Source organism: Saccopteryx bilineata, chromosome 1, assembly GCF_036850765.1.
Source record: "Saccopteryx bilineata isolate mSacBil1 chromosome 1, mSacBil1_pri_phased_curated, whole genome shotgun sequence".
Lineage (NCBI taxonomy): Eukaryota > Metazoa > Chordata > Mammalia > Chiroptera > Emballonuridae > Saccopteryx > Saccopteryx bilineata.
Genome location: NC_089490.1, coordinates 210257744 through 210278250, shown reverse-complemented (window position 1 = coordinate 210278250; position 20507 = coordinate 210257744). Strand labels below are relative to the sequence as shown.

Sequence of the window (20507 nt, the reverse complement as noted above, 5' to 3'; positions counted from 1 at the left end):
ACCAATATAGGAAACAGCTATCCAGTGCTGGAAGATCTAATCACATTTTAGAAAAGGTAGAGAGTATAAAAGGGGTACACAGAGTGATGTGACTTTGAAAATTCCAAAACTCAGCTAAAACCCAAATAAGAAGATGTTTCTAATTTAGCCACCCCAAGTGCTGCCAAGCTAAGTTGGCCTTTGTAAGCCCAGCTGCAGCTCCCGCACATCAGACTGCAGTCTGCCAGCCCGAGCTTTGCAGACCACTCCCTGCTTAGAGAGGCCAGCCAGCCCTAACAGCCTACCAGTACACTGCAGCACAATGTCCAGATCCAAGTCCTGGCACCAACCAGGGGTCTGTTGGGCCTGCCTCCTGCATGTTGTATTCCTGTCTGGTTGAACAACAGTCTGGGAGAGCCACAGGAAGGAGCCACATCATGACCAGCATCGGCATGCTCAGTGTAGCGACCGACTCCCTGGCACTCAATAACATCGGTTGCACACACTTCTGAAACCCATCAAAACAGTGTGCAGAATCAAGGGCCTGACACAGCAGGTCACAGGGCAAGGAACAGAAGCCTCAGCGGCCAGCTGAAAATATCTGGTCTTCATCTCTCCGACAGGGCAGAGACTGCTGAGTGATGTTTAAAAACTCAACTGCCGCAAAAATAGGCAGTAAAAAGGTTCTCAAGAAGCCTAATCTGCCAGCACTCTTAAGATCTTCTCCAGATATTGCGTGCTGGACTGTGACCAATGTGATGAGCAGAACACACGTGGAAGTACCTCTGCTATAGGAGCATACACCTTAATGCTGCTAACCTGGTCCTTCCCCTCCTTCCTGTTCTTAACAAAAGATCCTGAATGGCCTGGACAGTGAAAGTTTCTCAACTTCACTGGGAAAAACTAAAATCTAGTGAGGGGTGGACACTCCCTCCGCTGCCACTGGGCCTCGTTCCAACTGCTACCTGCCCCACTCCTGGCATTTGGGCAGGGCTTGCCTGGAGCAAGCAATACAAAGTCATTTCAGATTTTCAGAATCCCGTCAACTAGGCAGGCAATCCTACCTCTAACCCACCCTTGAGGTGCATACCCACAGATGAGACTGGCGTCTGCTGCAGGGCAGGAGGACACTCCTAGAAAGTGCGGAAAGCCTCCCACCCCCATGTCCTTGTCATTATAAAGTGCTAGCCCCGACCTTTGACGCACTCTCTCCATCAGTAGGAAGTCGCAACCCGTGCCCCCCACCCGGAGCCCCACGCAGTCCGATTCTCGCACTTAAACCCCGGCTCCCGCAGTCTTATTTGCTTCCTGCAACGCACAGCTGCCATCCACCAGCCGGCCCAAAAACATCTAGAATTCTCCCGCCCCGGCACTCACGCCTCCGTGCCAGGGTATACCCAGCCGCCCCACACCGCACCGGCCGCGCCTTACCGCCGGTGTCCTCGAAGCGCGGGGGCGAACGGTCCCGCAGCGCAGCGCTCCAGCCCGCGGCAGCCTCGTCCTCCTCCGGCTCCTGCGCGGCGGGGACACAGGGCGGTGGCGGGGCGCCAGGGGCCCGCGAGGGCCCGGGGCACTCGTGCTCGTCATCCGAGGAGGCGGCCGAGGAGGAGCGCGAGGTGGCCGAGGTGCTGTAGAAGGGGTTCCCTCCGCTGTCGGGGCCCGACTCGCCGAACACGTCGTCCGAGATGTGCAGGCTCTCGTAGCGCGCGCGGGCCGCCTCGAGCATCGCCGGCGCCCGCTTCCGCGCGCCCCCGCCGCCCTCGGCCATCGCTCCGGCCGACGCCCGCGTGCCTGCCCCCCACAGCGCCTCCCAGCCGCACGCGCCGGGCCCCAGGCCCGCGCCGCGGCCCGTCGTCCCCCACCAGCGCAGCCCGCAACACAACGCCCGCCGCCCCGCGCCCGGCCGGCCCGCCGTCTTGGCCACTTCGGGCCCCGCGCCCAGGGAAGCGCCCTTGGAGCTCGGGCGCCGCCGGCTGCGGGCCGCGGCAGGAGGCAGGGGTTGCGGCTGGGACCCGGCGCCGCTGCCGCCGCTGCTACTACCGCCACTGCGTCTCCTCGGCGCCCGCCGCGTCTCCGCACCTTCCCAAGGCACCCAGTATTCGCTGGCCGACCTTCCTCCGCGCGAGCTGCTAGGGGCGGACCCGCCCTCTCGCACCTCCAGCTGCCCGGCCAATGGGGAGCCAGGCCGTGCGGGGTGGGCGGGCCTTGAGCCGGAGACGCCCCACTCTCCTCACCCGGGCGTGGCATGTCGGGGCGAGCGGCAGGGCCCGCGGGAGGGTGAGGACCGCTGCAGCTTTGGCCAGTTCCGTTGCTTACAGGGACATGTCGCGCGGGATGGCTATCCGCAAGACCTGTGCTGTCGCGCGCGCGCGCGTGTGTATGTGGTTGGGGGAACGCCTCTGCGGCGGATTCTTCCTGCTGCCCGGACCCGCTGGCCTGCTCAAACCCTTCCGGCTCAGGGAGACCTCTAGAGCGCCGGGGAGCTGTCCTTTCTGATGGTACTGAACCAGGCGTTGCGGAAATGCTCCAGGTCAGCGGGGGCCCCGCGGCTGCTGCGGCTGTTCCTGGGAGTGGAGGCCGGCTGCGCCTCATTCTCCTATAAACACAGAACTGTCTGGCTTCTGAGAGTCTTGCTCTAAGTAGGAACCGGCCTCCTCGATTCATTTCTGGAGTCAGATGCTTAACTCAGTCTTGCTTCAATCCCCCTGTAATTTGAGAGTGGCAGCATCTGAATTTAGGTAAGGAGTTATTCTCAAAATATTTACTACTTCCAAAATACAGATCATTTTAACACCACTATTTCAATATCTCCTTCACTCATATATTTGACGAATTCATCAATTAAAAAACAGCACAATTATCCAAGCTTCATTACTCTGATAAAAATAAAACCTAAACGTTCCTTCCACCTGTTCCTTGGTCAGGAGTGTGTGGCAATCATCCTGTTGATACATATGATCAGTGTCTTTTTTTTTTTTTTTTTTGCTTTCCTTTCCCTCCCACAAATAGTGCAATATATCACTTTGATGGAAATTGGGTCATAAAGTCAGTTTCACTCTGAAATAAAATAAATTCACGAAGATATGAAGGGCTTACAAATTCTACTGAGTATTAACTAAGTGATTACACAAAACAGAAAGGTATGTTGTTATTTCTAAGCATTCATAAAGAATGAAGGTACTGAGACCATTCTGCCACGAGTTGAAGTCAATGGACAAACAGGTAGCTTCTACTCCTAAACCAGGATCACTGTACAGGCATGAGTTCTTGATAAATGCTGCAAGACAATGTATAAGAAGGAAGGAATTCACATAACATTGCTCACTGTATGGATTGCCTGATAAATGAGGAATTGTTTGAAAAGCATTTCAATTGTCTTGAAAGAACTGTGCCACAGGAGAAGAGAAAAAATACTATATTTATACACTGTGCTAACCAAAGATTTTGAAGAGGATACATACAGGTTATCAGATTTACCAAAAACTGTAGATTGAAGGTGCAAAGAACAAAATAAGACTCCATGGTTTAAGTACAAATTCTGGAATTAAGAATTATGCACAACTCTCATAAGATTTTGTGTTATCTATTAAAAATAATGAGTGCAATCCAGAGGATGTAGAATCTAAGGGAAAGAATTCCTTCTTCTCTTCTCCAGGTAGCCAAGTGAAAAGTTAGCAGCTAAGGTGAGTGCATGTTTTTGAAACAAGGGATTGCTTGGACACCCATAGGAAGCACAGACAGAGCAATAACAGTTACAAGAATGGACACAATCTTCCTTTTTCCCAATTTACACTTATGTGGCATTAATTCCCAGGAAATGTGGGGTCTTTGTGCTTTCTAGACTCTCAAGTGTGCTTATAGCTCACACAGTATGCAATCCCTGAGAAAGGGATTATAGGTCACAGAAGAAACAGACTGGGAAATCAAATGATTACCCCAAAGCTTGTCACATAGGTGATTATTTCAGCTTAGAACCAAGTGTTTTTGCATATTACTTTGTTTAAGCAAGTGTTTCCAACCAAGAAAAGTAAAAATATTCCAACCAAAAATATTCCAGCAGACAGGTGGCTGCTTCTCATTGTGGAGAAAGCAAAGGAAAAGGGAGAAAACAATGGCTTTCCATCTGCCTGGCCACCTCCTACTTAAGGTTACCAGTATGGTTATACATCATTAACTTTTATAAGAACATTATCTGTGAGGATAATTATAGAGCCAATATTACACTGACATCTTTTTATTTTGAGTTATTTGAAAACATCTTCCAAATAATATAACTTTTGTAATATAATTAAATAATTTTAGATTAACATTCAAATTTTTGTTTATATATAGTCTTCCCAAAGAGCTCCAGGTTGCAAAAATGATCTGTTTGCATAGTAGATTCTTTAGGTTTTGTTAAACCAGGGTTTTTTGCTTTTGTGTAACTGGGGCTAAGAGCCATATTTTATTGTTTGTGGGCCTCCTTTCATACTATAGTGTGCCACTGTTTTATGTATCACTAAGACAGAAAAATGCTACCATTTCAACTATGATACAATGTGTTCTTTATTACTAATTATTTTAATTTCTTGCAACAACTCTTTGATAATTATTTAGACAAAATTTTATCATGTATCACTCTAAGACATACATAAAAATATAAGTTTTGTTGGTTAATGTTTTCTTAAAACCACATTCAGAATTCCACTAGTCATATATACTTTCTTACTGAGAGTTTTAGATGTTGGGGCATTTCCCACAATATGTTTCTCTGAGTCAACCAGGGCCTCTGCCATGCCATACTTCTTATAAAAGAACTTGGAGGTCATTCAAGTTGCTGTCCTTCCATTCTGCACAGCCTTACTCAAGATTTTTACATAGTTACAAGATTTATTTTTCTTCCTCAAATGGTCTTCAAAGGCTTGTAGCCTGGAGTGCCGAAGGATATAGATGACCAGGCATGTCCTAAGAATAGTCAAGTAACAAAGTTGACACAAGTTCAAGTTATGGTAACTTCTTAGGGACTTCCACCAGCTCGACATAAAAAATAAGACAATTCTTGATGCTAGAAATGATAAAGGAGGGGCATCTTAGAATCAATAACATATAGTATATTTCTTCCTATCTGTACTTTTTATAATTTTTTTCTTTTGCACATGGCAAATCTGCTGCAGGAAACAAAAATCCTAAGGTGGCACAGATAGGTCTGGCCAGCCCCAGACTGTAAAGGCTAGGTCAGATTGGGGACGTTCATGTTTTACTGGATCACTGTGGATGGAAGAGGCAGAGGTGTAGTCAGGGTAGCTGTTGATTCTCCCAACTTGCCTCTATCACCCAAAGAATGGGACTAGAACCAAGGAGCAGCTTCTGGAAATGAGAGGGGGAGGAGAGAAGAAAGAGCTATAGCTGCTGAATCATAGACAACATGTGGGGAAGTAGGTTGGAGGCAAATGTGCAGGGCACAGTGTGACATTTGGGTCCATAGCTGACATGGGGACCTAAAGATCCACCTTGCTCAAAATAATTTTATTGTGATGGATTTATCTAGGAGACAACTCAGAGACACAGAGAGAAAAGACATAGGACAATGCTATTGGAAACTCTTGGAAAAAATTATTTGTTGGGACTGAGATGCATTGATATTTCCATTGAATGACTGATTGATTTATTTATTCATTTATTCACTAATTCAACAAATATATATTGAATACCTATTATGTGCCAGGTTCTCTTCTAAGCAATAACAATAAGTGAGAAAAAAATTCTGTTTTTATAGCACTTACATTCAAGTACAGAGGGGAGAAAAGACAAATAAATTGATAAGTATGTAATATGTCAGTTATTGATAAGCGATAGAAATAGAAGGTCAGAAATTGTGGTGGTGTTGGCAGCAGTGTGTGTGTGGGGGGGGTCAGGGTAAGTCACTCTGATGAGAAGACATTTGGGCAGATCCTAGAATGGATTAAGAGAGCCAGTTGCATGCGCTCAGGAAGAATAAACAAGTGCAAAACCCTGAAGCAGGCGTACATCAACTGGCTGTACTCAGCTAGCACCACAGAGCTGGTGCCGCTGAGGCTGAGAGCTGAGCAAAGCGCTAAGAGTGGAAATCCGAGAGGAATCTGTGTGTTACATCTTATAAGACTGGATTTTATCTTGAGCAATCGGCAAGCCACTAGACTGCTTTGAGAAGTAACAAGGTCTGACTTGTACTTTAAGTGCACCACTCGAGCTGCTAAGTGGAAAATGAACTGGAGCACAGCACAGGTGGAATCCAGAAGCAGAGTTAGAATACTGCTGCAAGCGACCAGGCCATGGAAGATGGTGTTTGGACCAGTGTGGTAGTGATGGAGGTGATGAAAACTGGCCAGATTTAGTATATCTTCGGAAGGGAGAACCCACAGCTTCTACCGAAGAATTAAATTTGGGCTATGAGGAAAAAAAAAAAGAAAAAGATGAGTCAAGAATAACTGCATAGTGTGTTTGCTCCAGCTACTGAAAGAGCTGCGAGATTGGACAGGAAGAGTAAAAACTCTGTGTTGAATGTGGATTTAACACATCTAAGTGGATCTGGAAAGCAGGCAGCGGAAGAGAGGGATCTGGATTTTCAGGACAGGTCTAGATGAAGTTAAAAGTGTGGACTCCTCATCAGGTACAAGGTGGGTAATGGATGAAATCACCCAGGGATTGAGTATAGACAAAGGGAAATCTGAGGACGAGTCCTGGAGCAAGTGGGAAGAAACTACCTCCAGAAGACTGAGAAGGTTGGAGAAGGGAGACAAAGTAGAATTTTAGAAGCTAAGACAGTATTTTCAGGAGGGAGTAACTGTGTCAAATGCTGCTGAGAGATTTAGTGAGATGAAGGCTGAGAATTAGCCAGGGGATTGGCAATGAGGGGATGAAACTGATTGGAATGGCTTTCAGAAAATGGAGAAGAAATGAGGGCATTAAGTAAAGACAAGTTTTGAGGAGTTTTTGTTGCAAAAGACAGGAAAAGGAGTGCCTGATTTAGTTTGGGGTTTGGGGAACAGATTTCTTAACATCAGGAAATATTTGAATGGTTGTGGGAAAGATTCAACAGAAAGGATACAACAGAGAGATGGTGGAGAAAGGAAACAATTACTAAAACTAGGTCCTTGGTTGCTTGAGTGGTGATGGGCTGGAATGCACAGTTGATGGGGCTTGAGGCTCTTTAGCTCAGAAGGGAGTGGAGTAGAGGCCCCATTCAGGTGGACTGGTGGGAGACTCTGGGTTTCCTTTCCTCATTCATTTGACTTTCTCAGTAAAGTCACCAGAAAGGCCATCAGCTTCATCTGAAGGTGTTCAGTTCTTAATCTGGGCTATATGGTAGAATCACCCGGAGAATTTTAGACTCGTATCCAGACCCTGTTTCACACAAATTCAATCAGATTCTCTGGAGGTACGGCCTGGGCACTGGTGTGTTTTAAAGGTTATTAGGTGATGCAACTGTGCAGCTGGAGTTGAGGATCCCTGAGTTAGGGGTTGGAGAAAAGATGGTGTAAAATAGTTAAAACGGTTCTCTAAGAGAGAGACACTCAGCTGACTGAAGCAACATTTGCATTCATGGTCAAGCACTTAATATGAAACCTGCCAGCATGATTCATTTTTCTCCAACTCCATTAATTGTCCGGGGCAGATGCATAATCACAGAGGGCTGGGTTTTTACCAGAGTGGGATTTTGCCAGGTGTGTATGAAGGACAGTAAGAGTTCAAGAGAACGACTGTAGTGATAGATGAGGAGTCCACGCCAGCTAAGGAAGCTAGTGAGAATTTAAGGGAAGGGCCAAGGGATACTAAAAGATGTAGGTAAATGGTTTCTTATCACAAGATTTTTTTTCCTCTTCTGAGTGGTTCAGATAATTAATATCCCCACGAAATAATTTAGTGCAGCCAGACCCCTCTAAAGCAGCACAAACAACTCTGATTAGTGTTTAAACCTACCTTTTATTCCCAGGGCTTGAAGTCAATTATTTTTTTAACAAGTGAACATTTTGAGACATTTAGAGTGAAGAAAAAAATACCTATTGGAAATTAGCTTTTAACTTTCTAAGAAAATGGGATTGTTTATAAAGTCAGAGCTGATACCAAGTCCTGCCCACAATGGTGTACAATCTTCTGGTGTCCTTTCCCTGCCCCCTCTAAGCACACCCAACCTCCAGCCCCCTCGTCCTCCAAAAATGAGAGAGATCTGATTTGAGGACCATCCCTAAAGTCCGTTTGCCTTTAAAGGAAGAACTGCAGCAGAGGTTGGTGTTTAACACAAAATAATAAACTCCTTAGTGGTAGAAACTCAGGTATTCTAAGAAACAGGGAGAGATGCTCTCTGCTAGAGAAGAGACCTTTTTGGCATTCCTAAATTTACAAACCTAATGCTGGCTCTCACAAAACTTCAAGTATATATTGGAGTTTCAGGGTCGAATTCTATCTAGGTTATTTGATTGATATATTGTGTAGATTTACTGTTATAGCCACATCTGTTCCTCAAGTTTCTCACAGTGAGAATGACCAAAAGATGGTTCTTCCAAGGTTGTCTGTGAAAGGCCAGACACCTACGAACCCACATAGCACACACACGTGCACACACGCACGCACACGCATTGTTACTGTAACCTCCAACCATTCCTCTATCTTTATTTGCTGTATATTTTTATAAGCACTAATGTTGGGATTAATAATGCCCTTGGTTAAAACGAGCAGCTCAATTAGAACAATGCTGGTCTCTAACATTTCTTTAATTATTAAAGCAGAAGAGCTAACAGGTTAGAAAATTTTCAACAAGGCTGAAACAAAAGGAATTCTCACTTCATTCTAAGTAGGTCGGCACAGACAGCACTTTCTCCTAACATTCCCAGTAGTTGGTATTTTTCAGAGGCACCATTTATTTCTTTCTGGAAGGCTGAACAATGGAGGCCCATAAAAATGATAATCACCTTTTATGGGTGCCTCTGTATTCTGGGGACTGTGCCAGATGGCTTATGAGGAGCATCCAATTTAATTCTCACAACACTGTGCGGTCAGTTTTCTTATCATCCTCATTTTCTGAGTGATAAAACTGATGCTTAGAATTAGAACTCAGGCAGTCTCATCCCAGACTTAACTCTTTTTTTATTAATTTTTAATGGGGTGATATTGATAAATCAGGGTACATGTGTTCAGAGAAAACATCTCCAGATTATTTTGACATTTGATTATGTTGCATACCCATCACCCAAAGTCAAATTGTCTTCCGTCACCTTCTATCTGGTTTCCTTTGTGCCCCTCCCCTCTTCCACCTCCTCCATCCATAAGAAATGATGACAATGGATCAACAACATGAATGGACCTTGATAACATTATACTGAGCGAAATAAGTAAATCAGAAAAAACTAAGAACTATATGATTCCATACATAGATGGGACATCAAAATGAGACTCAGAGACATGGACCAGAATGAACTCTTTTTTTTTTTTTTAATAATTTTATTTTTTTAATGGGGTGACATCAATAAATCAGGATACATATATTCAAAGATAACAAGTCCAGGTTATCTTGTCGTTCAATTATGTTGCATACCCACCACCCAAAGTCAGATTGTCCTCTGTCACCTTCTATCTTGTTTTCTTTATGCCCCTCCCCACCCCCTATCCCTCTCCCATTCCCCCCTCCCCCCCGTAACCACCACACTCTTATCAATGTCTCTTAGTTTCACTTTTATGTCCCACCTACGTATGGAATAATACAGTTCCTGGTTTTTTCTGATTTACTTATTTCGCTTCGTATCATGTTATCAAGATCCCACCATTTTGCTGTAAATGTTCCGATGTCATCATTTCTTATGGCTGAGTAGTATTCCATAGTGTATATGTGCCACATCTTCTTTATCCAGTCATCTATTGATGGGCTTTTTGGTTGTTTCCATGTCCTGGCCACTGTGAACAATGCTGCAATAAACATGGGGCTGCATGTGTCTTTACGTATCAATGTTTCTGAGTTTTTGGGATATATACCCAGTAGAGAGATTGCTGGGTCATAAGGTAGTTCTATTTTCAGTTTTTTGAGGAACCACCATACTTTCTTCCATAATGGTTGTACTACTTTACATTCCCACCAACAGTGTATGAACTCTTAATGGCAGCCACCAGTAGGTTTTTTACTGTCCCCTGCTCCCCACACCACTCCAATTTAGGGACAATTGGCAATGCCTAAACCACAGTGGCTGTGCTGAGGAGTGACTGCTGGCTGTAGTTATGTACTTCCAGGGCAGATGGGCTACCTCATATGTTCTCCTTCAGCTCTGTCCCCTATGCAGGAAAGTAACCATCCTTCAAACCATCAGTATGGTTAAGCTGCAGTGGTCTCCCACAGTCCATTATGTTATCCTTATCTCTTTCCAAAAACCTAAAGAGCATTTACTTGGAAACAAAAAAGAATGATGGGGATGCAAAAAGGGACTTCCCAAAATATTTCTGGATCTATAATGACCCCCCAGCCCTACATTACTCTTAGAGTCCTATTGCTGGTTCTCAAAATGTATTAATTTGTCCTATGATGACTTGGCCTCTCATAATAATCAGAAGCTCCCAGGCTGTGTCAACATGTTACCTCATTTGCTATAATTCTGCAGTTTGAATGTACTTATCAGGCCCTTTCCAGAGAATGCCATGATAAGGGGAAGAGTGATTAGTGGGCAGGCAGGTATCAGGTGGAGGGAGCCTACACATTGGCAGAAAGGAAATGCCAGTACTCCCTAGACCAGGGGTTCTCAACCTGTGGGTTGCGACCCCGGCGGGGGTCGAATGACCAAAACACAGGGGTTGCCATGTATTTCTGATGGCTTTAGGTGACCCCTGTGTTTTGGTCGTTCGACCCCCGCCGGGGTCGCGACCCACAAGTTGAGAAGCACTGCCCTAGACTGAGGATTTCTTGGGGATGCCCACACCCCTCTACAGCTTGGAGACTTCTGCTTTCCCAATGCTGCCCAGCCAGCTTATCTTTGAGCTCTAGGACTTTTTCTAGAGCCCTTTGGCCCAAAAAGAGAGACTAGTCAAGACTTGTTATTCTTTTAACTTCTGGTTTTCTCTCCCTGGCCAAAGAGACTCAGTCTATCCCCACACTGGGCTACTAACCTAGGCGAGAGACCATATATAACGTAAGGTAAGTAATTGGGCTTTGTTGAACTTTATTTGTAACATCTGAAAGTGGGAATGTTATGAGCATTAATTAAGAGACTGTTTAATTGTCACCATGGAGAGGAGGAAAACCTCTTCCATGCAATGAGTTCCATCTTACCAAAATAAAGGGCAAAGCTGTATTTTAAATAACATTTATATTTTATATTTCTATATGTAAATATAGAGCTAAGTGTATATATAACATATAAATGCAGTTAATATATATTTATAGTTATCTCAAGATGCAGCACTATCCTCCTGAACAGTAGGTTTTTGCAGAGACTCACGAAACCATTGAACCCAATTGAAAGTCCAGCCATGTACTGATCTATAAGAGAAAGCCTGGGGATTAGAAGGGGTTTGAAAACAAATTAGAAAAAAACATTCACTATTGAAAAGGCACCATCCCACTACTGCTCTACAACAACTGACCATACTTCTTCAGTTCTGACTCTAGTCTCCAAAGCATGAAGGTCTCTGAAGAGAGGGAATGGAGGGCCAGGCAAGGTAGATGTCAATTCTTATAGTTGCTTAGAGTTCCCACCCACCAAAACTACCCCTGCACCCATAAGAGTACACCCCTGGGAGGCTTCACCCCAGAGGCCCAGTCCAGTCTACCCAGAAGGCCCCACCCAGACAGCTCCACCTCCAGAAAGCCCTGCCCTCAGAAGGTGCTGTTGGTAGGTTTAATGTTCTGCTGTCACAGTCTTGACATTCTTAGTAATTTTAGTTTTGAACTTGTGTTATGTGAGTGAAGTGGATGGGAATGGAGCATGTGCTTGAGCAGAAGGGACAGCCCTGTGTGTCTGTGCACCACATTTCTTGCCTCCTCATTTACATATAGTGTTCCCCTGCCTGGTGAGCACAGTGTTGAGTGGACACACTATGTGGGGTTCAGTGAGACTCAAGGTAAGCATTTTTCACCTTTGACTAAGGGAACAAGAGCACATTTTCTCTGCAACACAGAACTTGCTTTGAATGTAGAGAGAGGGCAATAGTCTTTTGTGAACAACCAAGAACCTTATCATAACCTTTCTTATTCATCGTACTGCCCTGTGTTACCCAATCACTCATGCTGAAAATGGTCACATAGAATAAGATGGAAGAGAGAGCAACCTTTTGTTTCTGTCCTTTGAGCTAGTCCTTATTCATCAGTAAGCCAAAGGTTGGAAGGTTAGTATAATATGTGTGTATCAACAAATAGAGTAGCCTGACCTGTGGTGGTGTAGTGGGTAGAGTGTAAGCCTAGAACACTGAAGTCCCCAGTTAGAAATCCTGAGGTCGCAGGCTTGAGCACAGGCTAATCAGCTTGAGTGCAGGTTCTCCAACTTGAGTGTGGGGTCACGGGCTTGAAACCCATGGTTGCTGGCTTTAGCTCAAGGTCACTGGCTTGCACAAAAGGTCACTGGCTCAGCTTAAGACCTCCAGTCAAGGCACTTATAAGAAGCAATCAATGAACAACTAATTTTAAAACATATTTTTTTAAAAAAGTAGAATAAGAACAGTTGAGCTAGTTTTGTGCAGGATTGCCACTGTTCAGGTAAGGAAAAAATGCATATGCCTGTACCAACCATTTTGGCGAGTCTACATATGAGTTAGCATTGTACAGTATAAAGATGAACAGTGAAATTCATGCTAATGATTAAACTTAAAAAGTTTTTGTTATTTTTTAAACACAGAATATCAAACAGCAAAGAAAAAGTACCACCTTGGACAAATCAAAGGGGAGAGCCTGGGAGAAAGGAATGATTTGTCTCTTTTAAGACCTTTAACAATGCTCTTTTCATGCTTTTTCAACAAAGAACCTTATATTTTCATTTTGCAGTGGCCCTGAAAATTATGTTGCCAGTCCTTGGAACAACTGTGCAGTGTCTCAATGGTAAATGTCTTAAGCCTCCCGATCTCAACACAGTAGCATCACACAAGCCCCCAAACCGAAACAAAATTTTAGAGTAAAGCAGAGGTGGGGGGATGTTGATGGGCTCAAGTTGAAAGAGACCATTTCTGAACCACAGATGTTTCTGTCTGCTCAAGGCACCCTAGAGTTCCATAGACTGGCTGGCTAAGACAAACAACACTTATTTCTCATAGCTCTAGAACTCGGAAATCCAAGGTCAAGGTGTCAGCAGGGGTGATTTTTTATCAAGGCCTCCCTCTTGGCTCACAGAGGGCATCTTCTCCCTGTTTGTGCACATGGCTGTCCTTCAGTAGATGTTGTCTGTGTCCAAATCTCCCTTTCTTATAAAGATACCAGTCATTTGGACTGAAGCCACTCTAATGACCCCATTTGACTTCACTTATTTAAAGGCCTTATCTCCAAACACTGGTCACTGTAGGCATATGAGTTTTGGGGGTGCACAACTGACTAACCAGTAGGCAAAATTAAATTTGCAAGAAATTTAGCCACATTTAAGAAAACTCAAAATCTGTTTTTGTGTACCATAGTTGATGGACTGAGATATATTTGCAACCTTACAATAAAGCATCCTTTGGAAGAAACAAGCAGAGCTTGTATATAATTCCACACATCACAATCAAAACAAACCCCAAGGTTGCCTCATTTGGGATTTGGCCCTCCTATGTTCAGTGGCAGCAAAAACCTGCCTATAGCTTTTCTTTTGCTCTGGAAGAAAATTAATAGGAAGAGAAATTGAGCATTTAGACATCTTACTGGTGTTTGTTTTTAATTATACTTTACTCAAAATCTAAAGAAGCTCTTTATAGAGGAGAATTGATGTTAATTACATGTCATTGTCCTCACTTTGCCTTTTTATTATCCTATTTGTGTTATTTTTAGATATCAGCAATAAGCTTATCATAGTCAGTGCAGGCTGCTATATCAGAAATACCATAGATTAGGTGGCTTAAACAACAAACATGTATTTTTCACAGTTCTGGAAATGGGAAATCTAAGATAAAGGTCCTGGCATATATCATGGCTGTTTGCCTCCTTCCAGGTTCACCATTGACCATCTTTATTGTTTCCTGGTTGAAGGGTCAAAGGAATTCTCTAGGCTCTCTTTTATAAAGGCACTAACCCTATTCATGAGGGCTCCACCCTTGTGATCACCTCCCAAAAGCTCCACCTCCTGATATTGTCACCTTGGGCATTAGGTTTTAACATAGGAGTTTTGGGAGAATACAGTCTATCATAGGCTTCATTAAGCATCTTCTATGTCTAAAGCACTATTAATTTTCACAGTTAACCACTTTCCCCACATCCTTTGGAGAAAGTATTTCTCTACTTTGTTTTCCTTGAGAACTTTTCACCAGGAAGGATCTTAAAAAGCTCAGAAAGGATTCAGATAGAAACCCACCAGCAGCCAGCTGAATATTTCTTCATAGTAGTGCAGAATTCATTTAAATTTTTTTTTAATTTATTGATTTTAGCCAGAGAGGAAGGGAGAAAGAGAGAGACAGGAACATCAATCTATTCCTGTATGTACCCTGACCTGGGATCAAACCGGCAACCTCTGTGCTTCAAGCCGATGCTCTAACAGTTAGGGAGCTATCTGATCAGGGCAGAATTCATTCTAAAACAGGTTAATCTTGGATATCCAGGCAAAGAGATTTAGCTTTAAAGTCCTCTCAATAATGAGTTCTGTTTTCATGAGTAATAATACTGCTGAACACCTGAGCCTTATTATCTCAGGAGCCACACAACAGCCCACTGAAGGTCGCACTGTTTTTACCCCCATATTATGATGAGCACTAAGTCTTGGTGAGAAGTCACACAACTCTCCAAGACCACCTTGCTCTTGAGGGGCCAGCTAGTGTCTATACCCACTTTGATTACAAAACCTGTGTTTGCCAACATGGGGTACACTAGCTGTTTAATACACGGGGCCCACCATGGGAGCAGAGGTGAAACAACCCACAAGGCCTACCCTTTTCCCTTAAGGCAGGGTCTCAAATTCAACTCAGCATGTGGGCCGCAGAGCAAGATCACAGCCATTCGGCAGGCCGCACTAGGTCTACAAAAGGCAACTGTTGCGCAACACTTTTCTCACTGCAGTTGAAAACAAAAAAAAATCAGTACAACAAGCACAATCGTACATGCAGTTTACTCAGTGTCACAAAACGACCAGAAACTGTAGTTCGCATCACAACTGCTGTTAAGCTAATATCTAGCTAGGATGCTAGAGAAATGAAAAATACAAGTAGGCCCCTAGGCTTACTTAATTTTATCCAAAATATTTTGAACTTCGTGGATTAGTCTGCGGGCCGCACAAAATTGTTCTGCGGGCCGCATGCTGCCCGCGGGCCACGAGTTTGAGACCCCTGCCTTAAGGTAATCCCAGCACCGCCCACTGCACCTGCCTGGGTTAAGGATGGTATCCGCTGCATAGGGTGTATTTCAGGGAGCAGATGCGGTAGCAAAGGGGATCTAATGCTCCCAGAATGGACAGAGGAAAATGGAACCTGGGGAAATATCTGGGTCCTCTGAAGAATGACCTCCAAACATGTCTCATTTGTACTTCTCAGCCTCAAATAAAGTTTTAAGAACATACTACCATGTAAGTATGTTTGTTTATATATGCATATTGTGCAATGCACTAAAATATTATGTTCATTATAAATAACACCCAAAGAAGCATTTAAAAGGATAACATGGAAATCCAATAGAAATAAAACTTCTAATATTTTCTTCATGCACCTCACTGGATTATCTTTCAAACCTCCCCTAGGAGAATACTTTTAAAAAGAGAGATAGCGCACTTTGTTTTTTAACCATTAACTCCCAGGATTAATGTCTAAAGTGAGAAAGTAGAGATGATTTTTAAAGAAACACACTATGACAATTCAAGAAAACAGAAGTCAGTCAGTTCTGGGTCTGCTGACCCACACAGTGGCCACTGGGGGACTGGACCTTTCGGCTCTGACTCTCCAGCCCAGAGCTTTAAAATCAGATTTCACTTAAATCAATATCATCACAAAAATGCTTTTAGCCTTTAGTGCTCCAAAAAGTCAAAGCCAGTTTTTGCAGGCTCCTTCCAGGTTAACAAAACAAGGCCGATAAACTAGCCGTGGGGGAAAACACGTGACTTTATTTCATTGGCATGAGAAAGCAGAATCCCAGCTTATGACAATGAGCTTCATTTTGGAGAGCTGGTCATCACCCAGAAAGGTTCAGGTAGAGAGAAAAATAAACAGATGTTGTGACCAAAAATGGCTTAGTTTTAGAATTTGACCTAGCAACTTCCCAGGAGAGGAGAATGTTTTGTGTGGGTCCTGGATCAGGTGGCAATGAGGGGATGCCACATGTGTGGGCAGCTGCTGTCTGCTTTCCTGTGGGACAGTAAGAGAAATGCACTTACTCTCCTGCAAGCCTGGCAATAGGTTAATAAAGGAGGTTAGGTAGGTGTCTGGACACCTGAAAAAGTCAGGAAACGGGGCTTCTAAGTCCCCCTCAAGCCATGCAAAGCTGGTTGATGGGATACCAAATGAATAGATCTACAATTCTGACAGCTGGCTACCATGTTCAGGCTGTGCATCCCCACAACCAAAGGGATGCCTTTAACATTACTGACATCTTTATTATTTTCAAAATTAAAAACATATATTAACTTGTCGACTGATCCAAGGATGGACCATTTGTTGTCTATTATGACAATTTTTAGTAGATGGCATAAACCAGTCTTTTAAAATTAAAATCAATATAACAAACTCCTAATACATGAAAATAATGAGCCTCCTTCAGCAGGGTCAATCCACAGCACACCCTGTGTATTGCTTTTGCAATAGAGCCCAACATTTGTAGGATATACAATACATATTTCTTAATCCAAACACTTTGCCAATGTTCTTAAGGAAACCACTCCCAAACCTAGCCCAGGTTGCTATTGATAATAAAACCTTCACTATCATTGACAAGCCATAACAAAGAGTTTTTCTTTCTTTCTTTTATTTTTTTATTTTATTAAGCGAGAGACAGGGAGGCAAAGACAGACTCCCACATGTGCCCTGACCAGGATCCACCCCTAAGCCCCTACCAGGCAATACTCTGCCCAACTGGGCCACAGCTCCGTTGATCAGCAACCAAGCTATATCAGTGCCTGAGGTGGAGATCATGGAACCATCCTCGGCACCTGGAGCCAATGCACTCGAACCAATCAAGCCATGGCTGTGAGAGGTGAACAGAGAGAGAGAAATGAGGGGGAAGGAGAAGCAGATGGTCACTTCTCCTGTGTGCCCTGACTGGGCATTGAACCCAGGACTTCCATACCCAGGCCAACGCTGTACTGCTAAGCCAACCGGCCATGGCCACAAAGAGTTTTTCTACAAACAGTTGTGGTTATGGAAGAAATTATATTAACCCTGCAATTTGTGGCTGGTTTCAAAGGCTCTATAGAGGTGCTGGATGCTCAGAGAAAGTCATGACTCTTGCATAAGCAGCTGGCTTGGAAGAAATAGTGAACAAAATTCTGGAGCGCTCCTAAAACCTGCTGTGAGATTATCGGCTGCTGAGTGTGAGGAAGACTGTGATGAAGATCAGGAAGAGCATCAGATCAAAACCATTGTTTAAAATTGCATAAGCATACCTGAACCAGGTGGCTCAGTTAGAGCATTGTAGCAATACACCAAGGCTGTGAGTTTGATCTCTGATCGGAGCACACGCAAGAATCAACCAATCAGTGCACAGATCAGTAGAGCAACAAATTGATGTTTCTTTCTCTGTCCCTTCCTCTTTCTCTAAAAATTAATGAATAAAAATTTAAAAATAAAATTACATAAGTAGCGCTGTCTTGTTCTTGTCATGAGGCCACATGCCCTACACAGAAACTGATACACAAAAACACCGAGTGGCAATCTTTTCAGCTGGTGGTGTCAGCCACCTCCTCTGAAAATTTATCAGGAACCAGAAGCATATACAGTGCCATATCCTCAGGTTCTGTCAGCTCCACGGGTCTACCTCTCTTGGTTAGTATAATTGCAGGAAATTGCCTTAATTTTTTGAAAACATCTGCCTGCATTTTCTCCAGTAGATCCATTTACCACTATGTTACAGTGTAAATGCAGTATCACATGCAAACCTCTGTGTTGTAGAATACAGAATAAATGTTGCTTAACAGCATTCTAATTGCTGGGTGATCAGGAAGCAATGTTTTAGGCATTTTCTTTCCCTCCATGAGTTTGTTATTCACATGCAGGCTTTTCACTGTGTTGTAATTATGTCTTAGTAAGTTGGATGGAGATTTTCTGTTGACATATAATGTACAATAAGTTTATCATTGAAAATAATGGGGAAAAGACGACACTTTGTTCTTGTTTAGAACATCTGAGATTCAAGAATGTATCAACTGGGAGTGACGTCACAGAAATGGTGCCGTGAGAAGCGCGTCCTACAGCTCTCCCCTAAATCACAACAAATTTATCAACTAGAAACAGAAAAATTTATCCTCGGAGCATTCCGGAGTTCCACACAACCTGAAAGCAAAAGGACTGTTATCACTTGAATCTGAGAGACGAGGGTGTGGAGGAAGCTACCGCAGCGACTCTCATTCAAGCCGTGAGGGAGTGCGCCTGCGGTGAGTCAGTCCATATACTTGGGAACCGCGAGCCGCCACCGCGAGCCGCTGCGAGCCCCCGCGAGCCGCTGCCGCAAGTGGCCGCCACAAACCACCACCGCGAGTGGCCGCCACGAGCCGCCGTGCGCGCGCCCGGTCGGGTTGAGCACCGCTGACGTTCCCAGCGGCCCGCACACTGCGAGTGGGGGTCGCCGGCCGCCGGTGCCCGGAGCGCCCCATTCGCGCGCGTGCCTTGGGCATTCCACGCGCCCAGGGCGCCCTGCTGGCCCGCACACCCAGGGGGCTCCATTATCCTGCGCCTGGTGCGGTCCAGCCGCCAGCGGCAGGGCGAGCGGGAGAGGCTTGGGAGATTCTCTCCGTGGGCGGGGTACCTCACCCAGCCATTCAAGCTAACAATCAAGCGTTGGGGGAGGGGCGCGCGCAGGCAGCCTAAAAATACCTTCGGAAGCACAGCTGCGACCCAATCACTGAAATTAGCTTAACCCATAAAATCTGCGCACCCTCGGTTCTAATTGATAAGATCTCTCTCAGTTCAGCGATCCAAGACAAGAGGCGTGATATTTTTTAGTGCCTCTCGCTAAAGGGGCGGGGGCAACTTCTGATTGATAGAGCCTCCATATTCAGGGATAAACGCTAACAAGAAGGACTTGGCAGATAATAAGGTCTACACTACACTAGTCGTAAGCAGAGACTAGTGCCTCTTCTTCCCTGCAAAAACAGGCTACAAAGTGTGGAAAGCCTGGGTTGAGAGGTCCAACTAAATGATAGGCGCTGAACAGTCACCTTGACAACAATTGACTCCCACCCCCGCCTGATTACACTGGAAGCCCTGACTCTCAGAGCCTTTCCCAAAGCCTTGCACTGAGTGGGGATAGAGTGGGGATTTCTCAGCTCTTTGAGCCTCTTACTCCCCAGGCAGAAGCAGTTGCAGCCTTATAGCTGGATCACCAGGCTGCTAATTCAGAAAGGGGGGACTAGGAGAGAGAATCCAGGAAAGCAAACTCTCTCATCGTTGGGCCCTGCAAACGCCAACAAGCCTTTACTTCCAGCAAGACTAAAGCCAATTATATGACATTGCCATAGAATCCCATCAACTGCAAATCCCTACCTAAGAGTGACACAGGGGCAGAGCCTGGGGTACAGAGTCACCGACTAGGAAGAGGGAGAGAAAAGAAAAAGGAAGAAGTTAACCTCTCAAAATCAAGAAAAACCCACAGACTTTACAACTTGATCCACTAATTTTTTTTTGTTGTTGTTGTTGTTTGTTTCTTCTATCTTTTTGCCTTTATTTCCTCCACCTCGGTCCTTCTATTCTCTGCCCATCTTATGCTTCCCCTTTCTTGAACTACACTACCCATGAGTGTTGCATTTTATTTTTCTTCTTCATCCTCACCCTCCTTTAAGGTTATACTCCAAAACACTTAACTCTCACTCTCTCCTCTTTTGTTTTGTTTTTTTTTGTCTTGCTTTATTTTGTTTTTTTCTCCTCCTATTTTATTTCTTCCTTCGTTTTTCTCTTTTTCTTATTTTTCCTTTCTATTCGTTTTTTCTTTTCTCATTTTACTTTCCTCCCATATAATCCTCAATCACGAACAAATTAGTCAATTTGGGACTCAAGGCTTTTTTGGCTTTATTTCTCTTTTTTGCTTTTGTTTTTATTTCTTTTTTCTCTTGTTTGTTTATTTTTGTGGCATTTTGGGTCCTCCCAACCCAAGGTCTCCATTGTATTTAGTCTTCGCTCCACTTAATACAACAGATTTTTACTTATTATTTTTATTTTTTCTTCTTTATTATTCTTTTTTGGTCCTTTTTTCTGATTCCCTCTTATCCCTCTCATTATATCTCTTAGTT

The 20507-nt window shown here is 44.2% G+C and overlaps 1 protein-coding gene across 2 annotated transcripts in view; it reads right to left on the bottom strand.

Moving 5' to 3' along the window:
• PGBD5 (piggyBac transposable element derived 5) overlaps positions 1-2089 on the bottom strand; it is a 124558-nt gene extending 122469 nt beyond the window's left edge. For both annotated transcript variants that reach the window (XM_066234882.1, XM_066234892.1), the window contains exon 1: positions 1411-2089. In XM_066234882.1, the coding sequence (XP_066090979.1) occupies positions 1411-1747 (337 nt within the window). In that variant the 5' untranslated portion in view covers positions 1748-2089. The remainder of the gene's footprint in view (positions 1-1410) is intronic.
• Between the last annotated feature and the right edge of the window lie 18418 nt (positions 2090-20507).